Source organism: Ceratotherium simum, chromosome X (genome assembly GCF_057802395.1).
Source record: "Ceratotherium simum simum isolate JZ-2026a chromosome X, ASM5780239v1, whole genome shotgun sequence".
In the NCBI taxonomy this organism is placed as follows: domain Eukaryota; kingdom Metazoa; phylum Chordata; class Mammalia; order Perissodactyla; family Rhinocerotidae; genus Ceratotherium; species Ceratotherium simum.
The window spans coordinates 26371784-26391959 of NC_141940.1; the positions used below are offsets into that span (position 1 = coordinate 26371784).

The 20176-nt window shown below is 33.9% G+C and overlaps 1 protein-coding gene across 6 annotated transcripts in view; it reads right to left on the minus strand.

Annotated features, from left to right (window-relative positions):
• Positions 1–20176, minus strand: part of STAG2 (STAG2 cohesin complex component) — a 114885-nt gene that overhangs the window by 40788 nt on the left and 53921 nt on the right. For 5 of the 6 annotated variants that reach the window (XM_087427380.1, XM_004437321.3, XM_087427379.1 and 2 more), the window contains exons 5-12: positions 15215–15311; positions 11162–11238; positions 9040–9244; positions 6915–7066; positions 4443–4516; positions 3194–3317; positions 2293–2391; positions 2118–2197 (exon numbers count right to left, since the gene is read on the minus strand). In XM_087427380.1, coding sequence (XP_087283506.1) covers positions 2118–2197; positions 2293–2391; positions 3194–3317; positions 4443–4516; positions 6915–7066; positions 9040–9244; positions 11162–11238; positions 15215–15311 — 908 coding nt within the window. Of the gene's footprint in view, positions 1–2117; positions 2198–2292; positions 2392–3193; positions 3318–4442; positions 4517–6914; positions 7067–9039; positions 9245–11161; positions 11239–14822; positions 14927–15214; positions 15312–20176 lie in introns of those variants that run through there. The other variant, XM_087427383.1, reaches the window with a different exon arrangement.

A 20176-nucleotide genomic window follows, 5' to 3' on the forward strand; every position in this document is an offset into this window, starting at 1 on the left:
CTATTTCCAAAATTCTATTACAAACAATGCTATATTAGAGGATGTGAACATTTTAAATTTTGAATAGATACTGCCAAGCTTTTCTCCAAAGAGGGTATACCAATTTATAGTCCCATCAACAACGTATGTTTTTGCATAGCGTCACCAACATAGTTTATTACAAAACATTTTTGTATCTTTGCCAAGCAATAGGTAAAGAATGGTCTCATTTTAATATACATGTCTCTAATTCAGTGTGACTAACTATCTTTTCGTATGTTTAACTGTTTAATTTTATTTTATTTTCTGTCAATGATCTAGTTCCTAACTTTTGACGACTTTCCTACTGGGTTTTTGTTTTTTCATTGATTTATTGAAATTGACTGCTATGATCCAAATATTTTGCCCAATCTGTCATTGTTTTCTGAGTTTATGGTATTTTATGTCATATAGACATTTTCAGTTTTTTATGATTTTTTTTCATGACTAGGTTTTGTCATGTTCAGAAAGATGCTGCTCAGTCATTTTACATATAAAATAAAAATTTCTAATCTTCCCCAAGTTTTCATCTAGTATTTTAATGGTTTCATTTATTTGCATTTAAACATTTTATCCATCTGGAAATTATTTTTGTATAGGAATGAAATAGGAATCCAATTTAATTTTCTCCCAAATAAAAGCCAGTTGTCATAAAGCCATTTATTTTCCAATACTAGGTTCCTAGTATCGGAACCCTATACTAGGTTCCTAGATGCATTTGCATTTGTCTCTACTCTTTACTTTGTGCCACTGATCTCTGTCTATTCATGCACCAGTACCAAAATTTAAAAATTACTATGGCTTTACCATATGGCTTAAAATCACACTGGGCAGTCGTCTCAGTTTTTATCAGAATTTTGCTGGCGAATCTTATACGATGAATTTTCCACATGAGCGTCAGAATTAGCATGCTATGATTAAAAAAAAAAGACCCTTTTGCAATTATTATTTGGATTGTATTAACAACCTAAATGTCCACTGATGGATGAATGGATAGATAAAATATGGTATAAACATACAATGAAGTATTATTGAACCTCAAAAAGGAATGAAATTCTGATACATGCTACAATATGGATGAACCCTGAAGACATTAAAGCTAAGCGAAATAAGCCAGATACAAAAGGACAAATATTGTATGATTCCACTTATATGAGGTACCTAAAATAGTCAAACTCATAGAGACAGAAAGTTAGAACAGTGGTCACCAGGTATTGGGAGGAAGGAGGAAAGGGCAGTTAGTGTTTAATGGGTACAGAGTCTCAGTATGGGATGATTAAAGAAGTTCTAGAGATGGATAGTGGTGATGGGTAAACAACAATGTGAACATGCTTAATGCCACTGAAGTGTACACTTAAATATGTTTCAAATGGTAAATTTTACGTTATATATATTACCACAGCTCTTTTAAGAAGGACAAACGTGAATTATATCACTATTATATTTTAACATAATAGAATATGTTTTAAATTCAGATTATTTACAAAGATGTTTCAGTAAATACTAATTTCTAAAAAGGTGACAAGGGGCCAGCCTGGTGGTGCAGCGGTTAAGTGCACGCGCTCCGCTGTGGGGGCCCAGGGTTCGCAGGTTCGGATCCCGAGCGCACACCAACGCACCGCTTGCTAAGCCGTGCTGTGGCGGCGTCCCATATAAAGTAGAGGAGGACGGGTACGGGTGTCAGCCCAGGGCCAATCTTCCTCAAGAAAAAAGGGGAGGATCCGCATTGGATGTTAGCTCAGAGCTAGTCCTCCTCACAAAGAAAAATAAATAAATAAAAGGATGACAAAATATAATACGCACATTTAATACACTCAAGTGTTGAACTTTATGTCAAGAGCATCTAAGACACTAAAATGGAAAGGAAACTAGCCAAAAGAATGGCAACACAAGAATTTCTAGCTCAGTTAGAATTTTCTAGTCTAATGGTTCCCTCTTCCTGTTTTCTCAACTGTACATGAGAAAATTAAACTTCTAGCTGTAAAACCCCATGACTTAAGTTATTAAAATTTAAATCTAGAAAAATTCAAACCAAGTAATCTATTATTTAGATACTTAGATATTTAGACATTAGTTATATGCAATAAATACATACTTACTGTAAAACAAGAGTGAGTAATTTTATTGCTTGTACTGCAACATCATATTCTTTGTCAAGGGTCATAGACACAATTCTATCCTATGGACAAAAAAATTAAGACTTTTTAAAGGGAAAGCAAGAGAAAAATATTTTCAAATAACAGGTAATTTTTAAATACTTAAAGTAATACTAACCTTGAAGCGACTGGTAAAAAGCTCCAGTTTGGAATTAAGCTCTTTGTTATAATAAAGTCCTTGTAGAGCAGTGAGACATTTGAGTCTTACCTCACCTTGCTAAATGAAACAAGAGGAGAAAATGCATTAAAACTTTGCATATTTTCAACCTGAATAGTCAAGATATACACAACATTTTCTACTTCAAATTTTTAAATACATTCTATACAATAGCATTTCTTCAGAAATTCTCATCTTTGATAATGCAAAAATAGGAATCAATATATAACGTTTAAGACTAAATACCTTTGGGGTTACTATTTCTGTAGGTCAAATGAAAATTTTTTGAAAATTTGTTCAGAGCAATACTATTGTGAAAGACGATAGTAGCATATTTCACAGTAAGTTTTCCTTTACAGAAAGTAATATTTGTAAGGGATATATACAAGGAACTTCAAGGCTAGTGAAGAGGCAGCCTAAGAGAAAGGTAGATTAATAAAAAATAAAAAACAAAAAAGTCAGAGGCCAAGTTGTAACTTATAATCTGACTAAGATATACATTTATCAAGAGAGAATCAAAATTAAGGAAATTTTTAAAAACATATAGCACTCACATATTAACAGAGTCCGGACTCTTGTTACTGCTCTAAGAAATGCCTCACCACCACCACCTACATGATCCCAATGTTTCAGTACAAAAATTAATTCAAGATTGAAGGCTAAATCAGTGGCCAAAATTCAAAAATCTAGGGGACTTGACGTGATAGAGACCATGTTTTCATGGGACAGAAAAGAATCAAGGAGAGAGGCCTATAGAAATGTGGTCCCAGGTATACCTACATGCAGATAACTCATTATGAATGAGAGCTGCAGATAGCTATGCCTATGTGTAGACAGACAAGCAGTTTGTAGGGCATCTTACCTTATCATGCATAGTCCAACCAACATACTTTAAATAACTGTCATTAAGAAAGGCATCACTATACATTTTCATCCAAATGCCAATTTCTTCAATGCAAATAGCTCGGATTTCAGCTATTGCATCGCTGAATGGAAGAAGGAAAAATTATGCATATGAGTGCCACTATACCACAGGACTTGTGGTTTATTCAAGAGATGTCAAACACTCCATACTTACTATGAATGTACCACTATCTTAAGTATGACAGGGGATTTAAAAGTAGAACTGAAGCGTGGCCCCTGAATGCCAACAGCTTACAGTCTAGTTGGCAAAGCATAATTATCACCACACAAATATTTAAAATTAAATAAAACTACAAACAAAATCCAATCCCCACCTTTTGCACCATGCCATATCCCAGCCTTTGTTCACACCTGCTGGGCATGGTGTGTTCAGAAGACAGTAGGCACACTAGTCTGGTTACAGCATAATTTTCCAGGCGAGAATTAGTTACACATAACATTGAGGCCAAGCTCAATTTGGATTTGAATGTGAGACTAAATTATTTTGAATTCATCCTATAGGTACTGGTGAGTCACTGAAGGCTTTTGAGCAGAGGAATAATGCAACAAAAGAACATTTTGGGAAAACTGCAATAATCTGTAGGCATGAGAATGATGAGGGAATAGACTAAGGAAATGGCAACAACAGAAATAAAAAGGTAGGAATGGACAAAAGGACATTACAAAGGAAGTATTAACCTGATTCAATAACTGCCAACTTGAGGAAATGAGGGAGAAGCTGAATAGAAATGCCACCAACATTTAAAGAAGACATTACAGCAGAAATGGAGGTAAAATTATCTATTTCTTTCCTCTACTCATTCAAAATAGCAAAAGAAAATGTCTCACTTAAATCTATCCCAATTTTCCCATTGATATTCAAATGGAAAAGAGTCAGAAGTCAGCATGAACAGTCTCTGCTAACATAGTATATCCAAAAGCAATTAAGTATTCTGTACTCTGACTCCTAATAATAGCAGTAGCTTCCAATTGCTGGGCAGCTACAATATTAACCCATTTTTCAGAGAGAAAACATCAAGTTCAGAGCAGTTAAATAACTTGCCTAAAGTGTCTCAATCAGTGAAGAGCCTAGATTCTAACACTGATCTTACTCCAAAACTCTTTCCACTAATTTATACTGCCTAAACCACTAAATATCCAAATTTGAATAGAGTAAGAATTACACAGAAAAAACTGTCCTGACTTACCGGTATCTATGTACAAACACTCCCTTAAATATTGCATTCATCATATTTTCTATTTCATCTTGATTTTCTTGAAGCTGAAAAGGATACATCATTTCTTTTCAATTGTAATGGAAGACAACCAAAAGAACATCTAAAAGTTGTTACAAGTACAAATGCAGGTTTCTCCAGTATTTTGGTGGTTATATCTAATTTTTTTTTTGAGGAAGATTGGCCCTGAGCTAACATCTGTTCCCAATCTTCCTCCTTTTTCCTTTTTTCTCCCCAAAGACCCAGTAGATAGTTGTATGTCATAGTTGTACATCCTTCTAGTTGCTCTATGTGGGAGGCTGTCTCAGCATGGCTTGATGAGCAGTGCGTAGGTCTGCGCCCAGGATCTGAACTGGCGAACCTCGGTCCACCGAAGCAGAACTCGTGAACTTAACCACTACACTACCGGGCTGGCCCGTTACATCTAATTTTTAATTCCACTACACAACAGTAACCAGATAGGAAAATTAACAGCTGTTGTATATCAGGTAGCTAAGGGCCCTTGAAATGTGGAATACCTGACTTGGCTTTTCATGTTTAGCTGGTAAATTAATTTTTTCTAATGCTCACAAATTTCCATTGCATAAAAGTACATAAAGAAATCTGTTAAGTAGTTTATTACAATACATATAACATATATTATTGTAACATATATGTTCATATCAAAAAAAAAAAAAAGCATAGTTGGGGGCTGGCCCCGTGGCGTAGCGGTTAAGTGCGCATGCTCCGCTGCTGGCGGCCTGGGTTCGAATCCCGGGCTCGCACCGATGCACTGTTTGTCAGGCCATGCTGTGGCAGCGTCCCACATCAAGTGGAGGAAGATGGGCACGGATGTTAGCTCAGGGCCAGCCTTCCTCAGCAAAAAAAAAAAAAGAGGATTGGCATGGATCTTAGCTCAGGGCTGATCCTCCTCACAAAACACACACACACACACACACACACACACACACAAAAAGCATACCAATATTTCATTATTTTGGTCCTTATGGTCTGAAAAAGAAGAGTTAACTAGTGCCTGCTCAAAGAACAAAAGGAATTTGAGTAAAATAACTTGGTAAAAAACTTGTCTCCCTGCTAAATTCTTTTGAGATGAACAAAGGTCACCTGAAACAATCAAGTAAACATTTCAAATCTTGGTTGGCTTATCTATTCCCATATATTTTCAATTCAAAACTTGAGAGTTAAGAGAAAATTGTTTCAGAGCTTGAGAGTTAATGATAAAAATCTTTCACAATCTAAGTATCCATTACCTTTTAGGTTACGTTCTGTGCTTTGCTAAAATGTGTGTTTTTTTCTTTTTATGAATATAACCTTGCATTTTCAAATACTAACAAGGGCATGCATTTCTTATGTTTATTAGCACAGATAAATAGTCAAAGATACAGGTGGTCTTTCAACATGTTTAAAAATTAACCCTAACCTATATTAATACATCTGTACAGGAATTTCAATCTCAAAACTCTTTTACCTATACCCACTCATTGTATGTTCACAATCTTAAATTTATGTCCAAGAATTAGGCCATAATTTCAAGTACTAAGACATGCATTATGTTTACCTAATAAATCATCTGATGAAATTTATTAACTAAATTAAGGGGCAAAAGGTAAATTCTTCATTTCAAACTACATGAAAAAGATGAGAAATTTAGGCATGGGGGAAATATGCACAAGATTTTCCCAGCTTTTCTTGAGTTGGGGCATTTTAAAAAGTTTTTGACTATCTCAGAAATAACCAACTTAAAATTACAGCTACGACCCCTCCCCCTGTAAAGTGTCAAAATCAAGTAAGTAATTTATGGATTACCATGGCAAATATTTTAACTCAACTACATTACTACTACTTCTGAAACGTCAGACTTTGCTTATTAGAAATAAAAATAAACATCCCCAATATCAGATAGCAAAATACTATATCACCAGTGAAGGAGGAATTTAAATCAAACACAACATCAAAAGATTTTATTTACTATTTAGCCTAAGGCTGAAAAAATATTTTCCTCATTCAAAGTTGAATTGGGTGGTCAGTCATTAATGTTAACCAAGTGCCTAAATAGCTTATAAATTATTATTCAAAGTGATTTCACATAAGCAAAATTTCATTTCATCCTGACAACAAGCTGAGGGATGAAGCTAGGAGAGATATTTTCACACTAGAGATGAAAAATACTAAGGCTTAAAACAACTTGCCAGACTGGCCCAGGACTCCTTACTTGAAGCCTTGAACTCTTAATCTTAGTCCACACAGAAAGAAAATATATGCAAAAGGTACTGGTGGCACAGATAGTCAACAAAACTAACTTAGACATATAAACAACTTGAAATGTTATTTAAATTTAAATTTTTAAAAAAATTTTATCTGCCGAAGTAGCAAAGTTATATCATAATTAATGGTGACCAAATTGGTCACATATTAATAGCTTAAATATTCAATACAAAAGTTTACCTCTTTCCGCTTTTGTAGCAGGAGTTCTAGCCTCTCATTGGCTCGTTTTCCAATCATTTTATTCCGTTCTGCCTCATATTGTCTTTGTGTATTATCCATATTAATACTAAGATTTAGCGCCACATTCACCAAAGCTGTCATCAACTTCATAGCTATTTTTAAATGGAAAATGTTGAAATTAGTCTCACAGATGCAAAAATTTACAATTTAAGATCAAATTAAAAGAAATCAAAAACAAGATAAGCTGTTCTGCTTCTATCAGAAAAGAAAAATACAGCTGCTACAAATGACAACAATAATAAAACAGCTAATATTTACTGAATACTTATTATATGTCACTCAGTTACCTATGTTAAGTACTTTTCATGGATTTATCTCCTAATCCTCATAACAGCCCTCCAAGTTAAGTATTATCCCCATTTCATTCATGAGGAAACTGAAGCTCCAGGGAGATTAAGAAATTTGCCTCAGATTACACAGTTCACATAAGTAGTTAAACCAGGATTCAAAACTAGGTAATCTGACTCCAGACTAGGCTCAAATCTCACTATTCTATATGTCCCCAAGAATGAACGTTTTCAGAGATCATGACTCACCTTCTAAGTAAATTTTGGTTCACACAGCAGTCATTTAGCTATCTCAGTAACAAAGGAAGAAGGAGCTTAAGTGTTTTATATCAAACTACAATGTGTAAAAAAGTTGGAGTTTTATCAGCATTTGATTTCCTTTAATTTTACTCTATTACATATCATCATAAAGACAACAGTGAAATTATGAAGAACAGATCTAAATGAAAAGTCAAAAATACAAAAAATAAAATATCACTCAATGAAATGCTTTTTATCAGACTTCCTCCAGATTCCCACCTTCTGTTACTTTAACTCTTGCTCCTGAGACAAGACTCAGTGCCCATGCTTTAAAACTTAGTAATTGAAGTATCTGACCATTTTATACTTTCTTTAGCTTCCTACAGACTATCTCAGACCTGGTTGATTACATGATAGAAAAACACAAAACTAAATCTTAATTTGTAGCTACTGGCTCTCTTTAAAACAGATTCCCAATTTTCTGCTCTGAGCTATTTCACACTCTCAGCAAACCAGTTTGTCATCCTGATCTAAAATTATTCACCTTATGCCATCATACTTGTTTTAATTTACTTTAGCCATCAAGTTCTTAACATTAAATGCTACCTAAGTTCATAGAGCAAGATCACAATCCTATCTTGTGACTTCAAATCTAAAATCAAAAAAACCTACAGGGTGAGTGTGTGTATTTTATTTTTAAAAATGGAGGGCTTGGCAGAAATACATCTTTAATCGTAGCTTTAATTCTTTGGGAAAATGCTCTAAAGGAAAAGAATATCCCCACACATAGAGAATGAAAATTTTTGGTAGAAATCAAAATACTTTATCATTAAGCCTTAGAATACTATAGTAACAATACCTAGTTGATTTATTCAAAAACAAATCAAAAAGCACATATTCAACAATACATGTATCAACAATTTTACCTTTAGCACAAAGGAGAAACCAAAAGATTTTATCAACATCAACACCAAAAATCTCTGTTCTAGAATTAAACGTGTGAGGCTTAAAAATGTAACTCGTTTCGTTAAAATTTAAAGATCAAAGAATTTGACTCAGCCTAACGTTACTCAGAAACATAAGATAAATCAACTTTCTGTGGTGTGGTTAAAGAGGGATCATCATTCCAGGAGGGACTATGCATACCAGAGACAAAATAAGGGTCATTAGGACTACATAGCCAAAATGACTGAGTCTCCCCAAATTTGCTATCAAACTCCTCCCTGACAAAACATCTTTCAAGAACCCAACACATTCCTATCCACCTCTTTTCCCTTTCTGTGGCATAGTAATCAAGTAGGTTAACCACAAGAAAATCACCACATACTAACTACAGTATGCCTTCACAGAATCAAAACTGAAAATACCATCCTATTCTCAGTAATTCATGGGGGCTGGAGGAGAGGGGAGAATATCCTCTTAGTTGTTACTTTATAAACAAAATTATTAAGTTGTCAACATTATTTCATTTCTTTTAATGAAAATCATTTTCATCTCTAACCTAAGGAAATACAGAGAAAATATTTCTAAATACTGACCTGCCAGGGTGCTTGTATGTCGAAATGCTCTGACTTGTGAGTCAGACAATCCTGTAAGAAGTGAAATGACTGTATCCATCATGTACTCATCATATATGATACTATATTGACACTGCCGTACTAATACACCAATGAATTCACAAAAACTGGATTTGAACTTCTTCCACTGAGGACCAGCCATGGTAAGTGGATAATCTCCACTATCCTAAAACAAAAATTTTAAACAGCAATTTCATTTAAAATGCATGACTTAATAAAACTTCACCTGTTTTCGAAATACTCTGGGCAGAAGCTGAAAAGATTCCTTTATCTCACCTGTCTTCTCCAATAAATCCTCAAAGTAGGCAGGAGAATAAGATGCAAAGGTACAAGTACCTCTGAACACCTCTGCTCTTTTATTTAAGACAAAAATGGATATTCTGAATTCACTTTAACCAATGAAAATATATACCAATTACTCAGAGGTTAAAAAAAAGCCTCTCCCATGAAAGCAAAACATTATTCTGATAAGCAAAGATATACTTACTAAATTTCTTTTAAAACAAAAGCAAACCAAAATCAAACCAAAGTTATATTTTTCAATGGATTCAAAATGATGAAATCATATTCTCAGTCAGTATAAGGACTGGTGTAAGATTTACAAATAATCGAAATACTACAGCGTATGTCTTCATTAGCTTCAGGCATCAAATAGTCAACAGACAAAAACAATCAGATAATTTTAAAAAGAAATGGAAATATAGCTAGTATAGCCTGGAAAGACAGGTACTCAGGTATTCCTCTATATAAAGATGGGGCATTCTCCAACAAAATTACATTGAGATTCTCCATAAATCCGTAAAAACAAACCAGTCCTTAAAAGCAGAGACCAATACTACATAGAACCTCTAAAAGCAAGAGTTTCTGACAAGAATATCCTAGAGACTTAAGGTCATTTTACCAGTATAGTTTACTAAATTTTTTTAACAATTAAATTTTGTCATTAATTTTTTTTTTTAATTTTAAGTCCTGCCATATATAATTTGAACATTTCTCATCTGAGAATAAGGTCCTAATAATACTCCACAAAAATGTTTTCTTCCATATTTTCTGATTGACTCATTTAGTGACTATATTGAAATGTATCACCTTAATTGTTGTTAGCAACTTAGTTTGCTGATATTTTCATATCATATTTCAGGATTCTTATCTCAACTGTTTCCTTTTAATAAGAAGGTTCTCACTAAAACATTTAATATTAGAAGGTTAAAATAATACCATTACTCATAATTACCTCTCAACTACTTGGAGACTGATTAATAGCACTTAGTGATCACCAAAGCCGTTTTAACAACTCTTGTCTATCTTTTAGAATGATAGTTGAAAGCTCCTTCATCAGAGGAAGCAAGAAAAAAATAATCAAATAAAACTCAAATGAGACAAGGCTTTCTACTTGAAAACTCACGATGCAAAGTTTTGAAGAGTAAAACTACTGGTGCTGGAATACAGCTGTGAACAAAACAAACAAAAATCCCTGCCCTGTAAGAGCTTATATTATAGTGAATATATACATGTCTTTATTGGTAACAGTACTTCAAAGATATCACTGTGATAAAGGACCAACTCAAGTCTAAGCTACTATTTATTTTTTATTTGATTGTTCTTATTATTCATATTTGAAACACAAAAGAGATTTTAAACAATAAAATATGGTGTGTGCCTCTCTTTGCCTCAACTACCTGTTTCCCCAATTATGGACTAAATTTTCCTTTTACAACATTCCAAGATATGTTCTTAGGCTCTAAATTTTATTCTTCCTTGAAATTTTAATTTTTTGACAATAATAACAGCTACCATTAAGTTCTTACTAGGTGCCAGGTACTATAAAATGCTAGGGAATTTTTCAAACATTGCCGAATTCAATCTTCATAACAGCCTTATGAGATAAGAATTATTAGCCCCATTTTACAGGATGAAACTGATGCTAAGTCAACAACTTGCCCAAGGTCACACAGCCATCATTTGATTGACTCTGATGCCAAAGGACTTATCCACACTAATACTCAGAATTTAAGAATACTTTCAAGAGTAAATCAAGATCAACATGCATAAAATTATCAAAACATTTAGGGTAATAAGTTACCTCATCAAACTCTTCAGTCATTTTTCGAATTATTTCAGAGTTCTGCATATGTCTAAACATTTCTGCTGTGACAACTCCTGAAATTTGCAAGTGTAAGAAATTAATACATGGCAGAAGGACAAAATAAAGAGAACTTCTCAGTCCGTCTCTAACACTAAAATATCTATAGTCGCACAATAAGGTGTACTCCTTTATTACGTGATCTTTACCATAATACTCAACCCTGTAAGTATAGCACAAATGCCACTCTCAACATGCACAAGAAAACAGTCCCACACTTCTGACAGATATCTTTCTTCCTAGCACAATCAGCCTTGGCCATTTCTACCTGGCTTACTTTACTCATGCCTATAATATGTATACTAGCTTACCCTTTAATATAAAACATATGTCATTGAGGGTGACGCAGCATCCAAGGTAACATTTACAACCTTGAGGATGAACTAAAGATAATAAGGGAACGAGTAATAGGTAGAGTTCACTTTAGCCAGGTTTCTTTATTAAGCACTACTGTATGTAGTAGTATTAAGCACTACTATATGTAAGGTGACTACATCCCATCATCCTCTAAAAGGGCTTCAAATAAACATAAGTAGTAAGTTGTAGTTCCCGCCCATCCAGAAGCCTGTAATCTAGCTGGAAGTTTAAATGAAGAATAACCAAAAAAGGAAGGAAGGATGGAAGGAAAAAATAAACTATTAAAGGTAGTTCATAATAAATGCCCTAATGAGTGCCAATGCCAAGAAAGGCTATAGCTCAGACCCCCCCTCAAAAAAAAGATTAGCATAAGTCAGGTCTTTCACAGAGAAGGAAACTGATAAGGACATTTAGAATTTTAAAGGAGGATGGGAGAGTAGAGGGGAAAGGATAGCATTATAAGCTCCTTCTCTATGGGCATGCAATTCAAGACTTTCCAGTGGCATAACGAAGCCAGCAGGAGTAGAACAGGAACTAACATCCATTGAGCCTCCTATGCGCCAGCCACTTCACATACATTTAGCCCTGGTAACAAGCCTATGAGGCAGGTACTATAATCCTGCCTTTACAGATGAGGAAACTAAGGCTAAGGCAAAGAGAAGTTAAATAATTTGTCTGAGATTATTCATCTACATCATGCTGTCCATCCCTGGGTAAGATCAATTTCTAGTGGTGCTGTAGAAGAGCCCTTATTTACCACAACATTAAAGAACCAAATGATTGTTTAAACATATTAACAAATTTGGAAGAAAAGCACCATTTCCTCGGCTAAAAAAGCACATTCTCAAAAACGTTTTGAAGGTTTTCTATTTTAATATAGAGTCATGGATATATCTTCAGAACCTTCCCAAACTTTATACCCAGGTAAACTTGGCAATGCTAGAGAAATACAAGTAACTCAATCCCTGAAACAACTTCTATGAAATAAACACTTACATATCAATAAATCTCAAAGCAAACATAATGCATACATTTTGACAAATGTCCTATTTCTAAAGCTCCTCCTCTCATCTCACAGACCGTATGACAGACAGAAACCCAAAAACAAGCAGGAGAGAAAGTAGCTGTCACAAACTCCTTGCATGTAACTCCTGAGGCAGTTGTGAAAACGTCGTTAGGACATCAGGTCAGAGGCCACTGCCTTTTAAGTGTGGGGGACATGAAGTGAGACCACTAAAAACTAGTTAACTAAAAAGTGACAGCTGACCAGGAAAGAAAAGAAGGCAACATTAGCCACAGAATCACCAACCACAAAGCAGTTTGGAGCTTTTAAGTATAGGGCCAAATATCCCTCCACACCTCAATAGCTGCAGAAAGCAAAACTACAGTAAAATAACTGATGCGCATAATGACACTTCTGAGTCCACAGGAAATGGTTAAAGTACACCGTATAGGGGCTGGCCCAGTGGCATAGCAGTTAAGTTTGCGCACTTTGCTTCTGTGGCCCAGGGTTCGCAGGTTCAGATCCCAGGTGCGGACCGACACACCGCTTGTCACGCCATGTGGGGCAGGCGTCCCACATATAAAGTAGAGGAAGATAGGCACAGATGTGAGCCCAGGGCCAATCTTCCTCAGCAAAAAGAGGAGGACTGGCAACAGATGTTAGCTCAGGGCTAATCTTCCTCACCCAAAAAAAAAAAAATACACTGCATATACTTAAGTTTCTAACTCATTTATAAAAGAATTCTATCAAAATAATTTAGAGTGTGTTCTGAAAGTACTTAAGGACCTTAACTTTTTTGACTATATGGCAAATTCCCCTTTATGGAGCTTTTTTGAATCTAAAATAAATACTATGGCAGTGTTTAAATCTACCTGATAATTTAAGTTTTCAACACCTCAATTTTTAAAAATCTTGACAATCTGGTTTGTGACAAGGTATATCCAAATGTTGAGTTGGCAAGCTCCTAATTTATAATCACAGTGATGCCGAAAAAAAATGAATCTGATAAAGGGAAATTGCTCTGGCTATGGTCTTGTTTTAAAACTACAATTCAGAAGCCTACTAAAAAGGACCAAACTACAGCGTAACAGGAAAGACTGAAGATAAAAATTTGAATTTCAACTCATCAAACTATTTCTGGCACCTGTTCAGTTCTGTAGTCAACCTTCCATTTTAAAAGAATCTAAAAAGAAAGGACATGGCCCTTAACATAACACAACAAACAGGTACTTCTACCCCTCTACTCTAGAAAAATGGACTGGACATAGACAAAATAAAAATAGTATTAATATATCTCATTTTTTAAAAGAGTTAATCTGGTTCATCATATTGTCATTACTAGAATACTTCCTCAGAGCAGAGTCAGCAGAATTTTCTGATATGGATTTGCAGCTACCTTTAGCTAGGAAGTCAAGTAAACTAGGTAACTCTCTGTACTCTAAAGTTAAGACAATTTTTAAAATTTCTCAAAAGTGACCACATTAATGGTATTATGACGATCATAGACTCAAAAGTTAATATATTTGTCTATCAGGCCTCACATACCTAACATTTAATATGTACACTGCACTGAATGTTGTAATCAATCTAAAATAAATTGCATCATTTCTTGTAATGTTACTTGTTTTTCAATTCCAATGGCAGTATTTTTAAGGGAGTATTGTAGAATTAAAGTAGTAGACATAAGTAAATTGCTTCTTGCGATTTTTTTTTCAGATCTATTTAAATCAGTCATTCTTGAGCATCTTAACTTTTTAGATCTAATTTTAAGTTAATGTTCCCTCCTCCTGGCTTCTAATACCCACATTTTTGGTGCCATTTTCATTTAAAAAAATGTAATACCCTGGGAAAACTCTGTAACATTTATTTGCCTGGGTATCTTCTAGAATTTCAAGGATAGGCCAAGTATTAGGGAGACACGGGACAGATCATACCCTGCCCATGATCTTGACTGACTCATTCACTGATCCAGATCAGGATGTATGAATCCCCGACTCACATAATTTTGTCCCCCTGCCAAATGTCTGCATTAAATATCTTTGTTCCAGGGAAGACACTTCTATATTTTATATTTTCCCCACTCCTACTTCAAAATATTTTTAAATAAAGAAAAAACATTGTCAACAAGACCCCACTCCCCACTCTAGAGTTTCTCTATCTTTTAAAAGAAAAACTGGAAATTTCACCAATATCTTACTTAACTTAGTTACTACTTACTTACCTACTTACTTACTTACTTACTGTTATTCATGGCACTTTTTAATTCCCTACACTTTACTCCCTGCCATTTGAACCTGTATCTCTTCATTATCTTCCTCCTCCCTTCTTAATCCATTTCTTTGTTCCTAAAACCAGATGCTGAAAGTGGGAAATATATCTAATAAAAGTAACATAACAATTATAAATTGCCAAGTTTTTAGTCAACTTTAACATATAAATACAACTGTCTCAACAGACTGTCTCTCTTACTTTGTTCTTTGCTCTTTCTTCCTTATACATTTTGTATGGTGACAAGACAAACAATTCAATATCCTGGCATTATTTTCCATGTTAAGTGCTAATATATCTTTAGGTGGAACAAAAAAGAAGAGACCATTTGAGGACATTCTGCTTCCAAAATAAATGTATCTTACCTTTACAGCCTGAGCACTGAATAAAAAAGTTGATGAGGTCAAGAAGTGCTGTATCTCGGTCATGCTTGTATGACTCTATCCAATCATCTACCACCGACTACAGTAGAGGGGGGAAAAAATCAGCTTTTTTTAATGTTCTAAGAATTAATTAAGTCTGATTAAAGTCATTAAGATTCAACATTAACATTATCACATTACTTTAAATTAACATATACATAATACTTGTACACTAAAATTTAAATTTTAACAATAAAATAGAATCAAATTCAGTAAAATAATCACCTAATAGCACATAATGATGATTGTGTTTATTTTGCATTAAAAGGAATCTGAAAATCAAACTATGGAACCCAACTCTATATAATTACTTATTCCTAGTGACATTAAAGATATTCTAGAAAATATTAAAAGTCACACCTATATTCTTTTTGACTAAAATATTATAATAAATAATATTCAAATATTAACATTGCAATGGAATGGAAATAATTTTTTTTAAAAAAAGGGAATGCGTAGGTCAATGAAGAAATGCAGAACAAAATAATTTTTTTCAAGAGTGAGCACCAATAGTCCTGTATTAATAAGAAAGGCAAACTGAAGGCTAAATAAACATCAAAACAAAGTATGGCAGTTCATGGATCTGGAGACTTAATATTGTTAGATGACAATAATCTCCAAATTGATCTATAGACTCAATGTAATCCTTATCAAAATCCCAGCTGGCTTCTTAGCAGAAATTGTAATGTTGATCCTAAAATTCTTACGGTAATTCAAGAGATCCAGAATAGTCAAAACCACCTTGAAAAAGAAGAATAAAGTTGAAGGACTCACACTTCATGATTTCAAAACTTACTACAAAGCTACAGTAATCAAGACAGTATAGTACTGGCATAAGGACAGACGTAGATCAATGGAATAAAAATCAGAGTCCAGAAATAAACCCTTACATTGGTGGTTATTGGATGCCAAGACAAGTCAATGGAGAAAGACTAGTCCAACAAATGGCGCTGGGACAACTGGCTATCTATATGCAAAGAATGAAGTTGGACCCTATCTCACACCATACACAATACTTAACTCAAAATGGATCAAAGACCTAAATGTAAGAGTTAAAACTATAGGACACTGAAATAAATCTGCATAACAGTGTATTAGACAAAGCCTTCTTAGATATTAGACCAAAAGCACAAGAGACAAAAGAAAAAATTAATTTGACATTCAAAATTAAAACTTTTTGTGCTTCAAAGGACTCCATCAAGGAAGTGAAGACAACCCACAGAATGGGAGGAAACACTTGCAAATCACATATCTGTTAAGGGATTTGTGCCCAGAATATATAAAGAACTCTTACAATTCAATAATCTTAAAAAGCCAAATAACCCAATTAAAAATACAGGCAAAGGATCTGAATAGACAGTTCTATATAAAAGATACACAAATGGCCATTAACACATGAAAAGATGCTCAATGTAACTGGCCAGCAAGGAAATGGAAATCAAGACAATAAGATACTTCACACCCACTAGAATGGTTATGATAAAAAATACAGACAACACCAAATGTTGGCAAGGATGTGGAGAAATGGATGCTAAAACACTGCTGGTGAGAACATAAAATGGTGCTGCCACTTTGGAAAAACTGTTTGGCAGCTCCTCAAAAGGTTAAACAGAGTTAACATATAACCCTGCAACTCTACTCCTAGGTATACATTACCCAAGAGAAATGAAAACATATGTCCAAACAAAAACTTGTACAAGAATACTCACAACAGCATTATTCACAATAGCCAAAAAGTGGAAATAAACCAAATGTATATCAAGGGATGAAAGGACAAACAAAATATGGTATATCCATACAATGGAATATTACTTGGCAATAAAAAAGAATGGAGTTATAATACATGCCACAACATGGATGAACCTTGAAAACATTATGCTAAGTCATAGAAACCACTCAAAAAGGACCACATATTATATGATCCCATACATATGAAATGTCCAGAATAGGCATAATTTATAGAAAGTAGATTAGTGGTTGCCTAGACTTGGGACAGGTGAGGAGAAAGTGACAGCTAATGGGCACAAGCTTTCTTTCTAGGGTACTGAAAAATATTCTAAAATTAGATTTTGGTGATGGGTGCACAATTCAGTGAATATACTAAAAACCACTGAATTTGCACTTTAAATGGAAGAATTTTATGGTATGTAAAGTATATCTCAATATACTAATTTTTTAAAAAATAGAATAGAACTAAAGTAAAAGCAGTACTTTATTCTTTGGGGGACTGAAGAGGAAACCACAAAACAGATAAAAACAATTTCTAAGTAGACCAAATTAAAAAAAATTGGATAAACAACAGCTAATATACAAAATGAAAAGTCAGGAAGGAAAAATGTTTTTTAAGTTATAAACTAATAAAAACGGAACCTGGGTACAACTGAATGAATAAAATACATGCAATTTGATATACAAAAAAGATAATATGATTACACAATAAAGAAAAGAAAAAGGAAACATTATCTAGGAATGACCTGGCTCAAAGAGATTAGAGATATTCTAAAACTTTAAAATCTAGATTTCAGTCCTTTTCTATATTTTACAACAACTTGTGTATATTAACCAACTCAATTTGTGAAAGAAACGTGCTTAAGATTATTCCCAAATATGATAAGAGCAATAAATATCAAGAGAATATATTATGGACTGTGAGAGTTTTAAAACATGGCCCCAAACTGTTTGACATTGCTCCCCAATCAGAAGTGAGGCTTATGTCCCCTTCTCTAGAACAGAGTACAGTAGAAATGATACCTCCACGATTAGGTCATGAAGGCCATTCAACTTCTGCATTGAGTTCTTCAAGTACTAGAGAACTAGACACTCCCCGCTTAGAACACTCTCTCCAAACCTAGAAGCCATACTGTAAGAAGCCCAAGCCACATGGAAGGACCATTTGTAGGTACTCCAGGTAACAGTTGCTGGTGACCCCAGCCTTCAAGTCACTACAGACTAGGCACCAAATATGAATAAAGAAGCCTCCAGATGATTATAGTCCGTAAGTGTTATGTCACCTCCAGGGATCCGAACTGTCTCAGCTAAGGACCCAGCTATCATGGATGGGAGCCCAGACAAGTCATCCCTATTTAGTTCTGTCTGAATTCTAGACCCACAGAATCATTAAGCATAATAAAATGGTTGTTCTTTTACATCACTAAGTTCAGAGTGGTTTGTTATGCAGCAATAGATATTGGAATAAAAAAACAACAATACTGATTTGAATCAATAAAGATACAAAAATATCTAATGAAATCTTACAAAAAGATCACTACATCGTATTAAAAAATTATTCACGAAGATCAAGTAGAGTTTATACTAGGAATACAAGGCTGCTGTAATAAAAATAATACAAGCTATCACACTGAGATATATTTTAAATTTTTAATCATCCAATAGTATGCTTAAGAACGTATTCAATAAAATTCAACACCTATTATCTAATAGAACTAGGGGCACATGCATGGTTTCTCCTTTCTTAAAATGTAAGAAGTATTTTAAAACCAAGAGCCAGTCTTGAATTTATTCATTCTCACTTATAATCATTGAAATAGGTATATCCTGGTGATACAAAAAATGAATAACACATGATCAAGGAATTAACCTAGAAGCAAATTCATACACATGCATAACTATAATAGAATATACTAAGTGCTGTAATGGAAAGAGAAGAGTAAGAAATAGATTCAAAGGGAGAAGGAGACAGAGCCCAAGAATGGGCTTGGGGGATGCTTCTCAAAAGAAGAGTGACATTTGATTTAGTCAATCGTGATATGGAAGGCAGGAGAAGAAGATTATTTCAGGCAAAGAAAAAACAAGAAAGACCTAGTGGCAGAGTACATACTGTGACTGGAGAATAGCAAGTACGCCGTAAGAAAATCTGGGTTGGAATTTTATTAGATAAGGAATGACTCTTGGAAGTTTGTAAACAGGAGACTTCCTTGATCAAATTTGGTATTAGAAAGATAACACAAGTGGGAGTAGACAAAACCAACTGGAGGTGGAGAAACGATTCAAGGAAATCAACGGAGAGATACTGTGGACATTCCGCTTTTCAGGGGGAAAGCACATTTAGAAACAGATGGCATAGAGGTACAATCTTAATATATGACAAACCATAAGCAACACAAAAATAAGGAAAATGTTCACTCTTTTAAACACTGAGATACCATTAACAAAAAGAATTAAGTATAAAGCTAAACTCTCACATTTTTTATTAGAAATTTTTGATGAGCCAAAAAGTTAAACAAAAACCCTACAGACTAGACAAAAATAGAATAGCCTAATTAGTTGTGGATATAATTTGAGATTTCTGATGTTAACAAAAATGAAAGATATCAGAAAAAAGATTAATGCACTTAACTACTTACAACAAAATATTATAGAAAAAAAGTATAATATAAAAATAAAAAGGAAACTAATGAAATGATCCATCATGTAACTGACATAATTTATCTCTTTGACAAAATTAAACCCAAAATGGAAACTAGAGAGAGGGGGATAATTTTTCAAATTAGGGAATGACTAAATAAACCACAGTATAGTAATATAATATTATTTTTTAATAGCAAATGTGTATAAAAATAATCATTTAAATCATACTGGAAATAAAATCCACACCCTAATCTCAACTATATGAAAGCAAACCATATATGGATAAATGAAGGTAAATTTGAATTTAAGAAAATACACTGCTCTGCACAATTGGTGATAACTTAAAAACTAATAATTCTTTTTCATTTTACATGTTAAAATGTTCTTTATTAGTCCCAATTTATATTTTAAAATTTATTTACAAAACTACGGATATTTAGATAAGCCCATATTTATAAACAAGATTTGCATTTCAGTTATTCATTAATAACAAAAAGCTTAAATGGCTAGTTCTCCCTAAACTATCCATGTGCACCT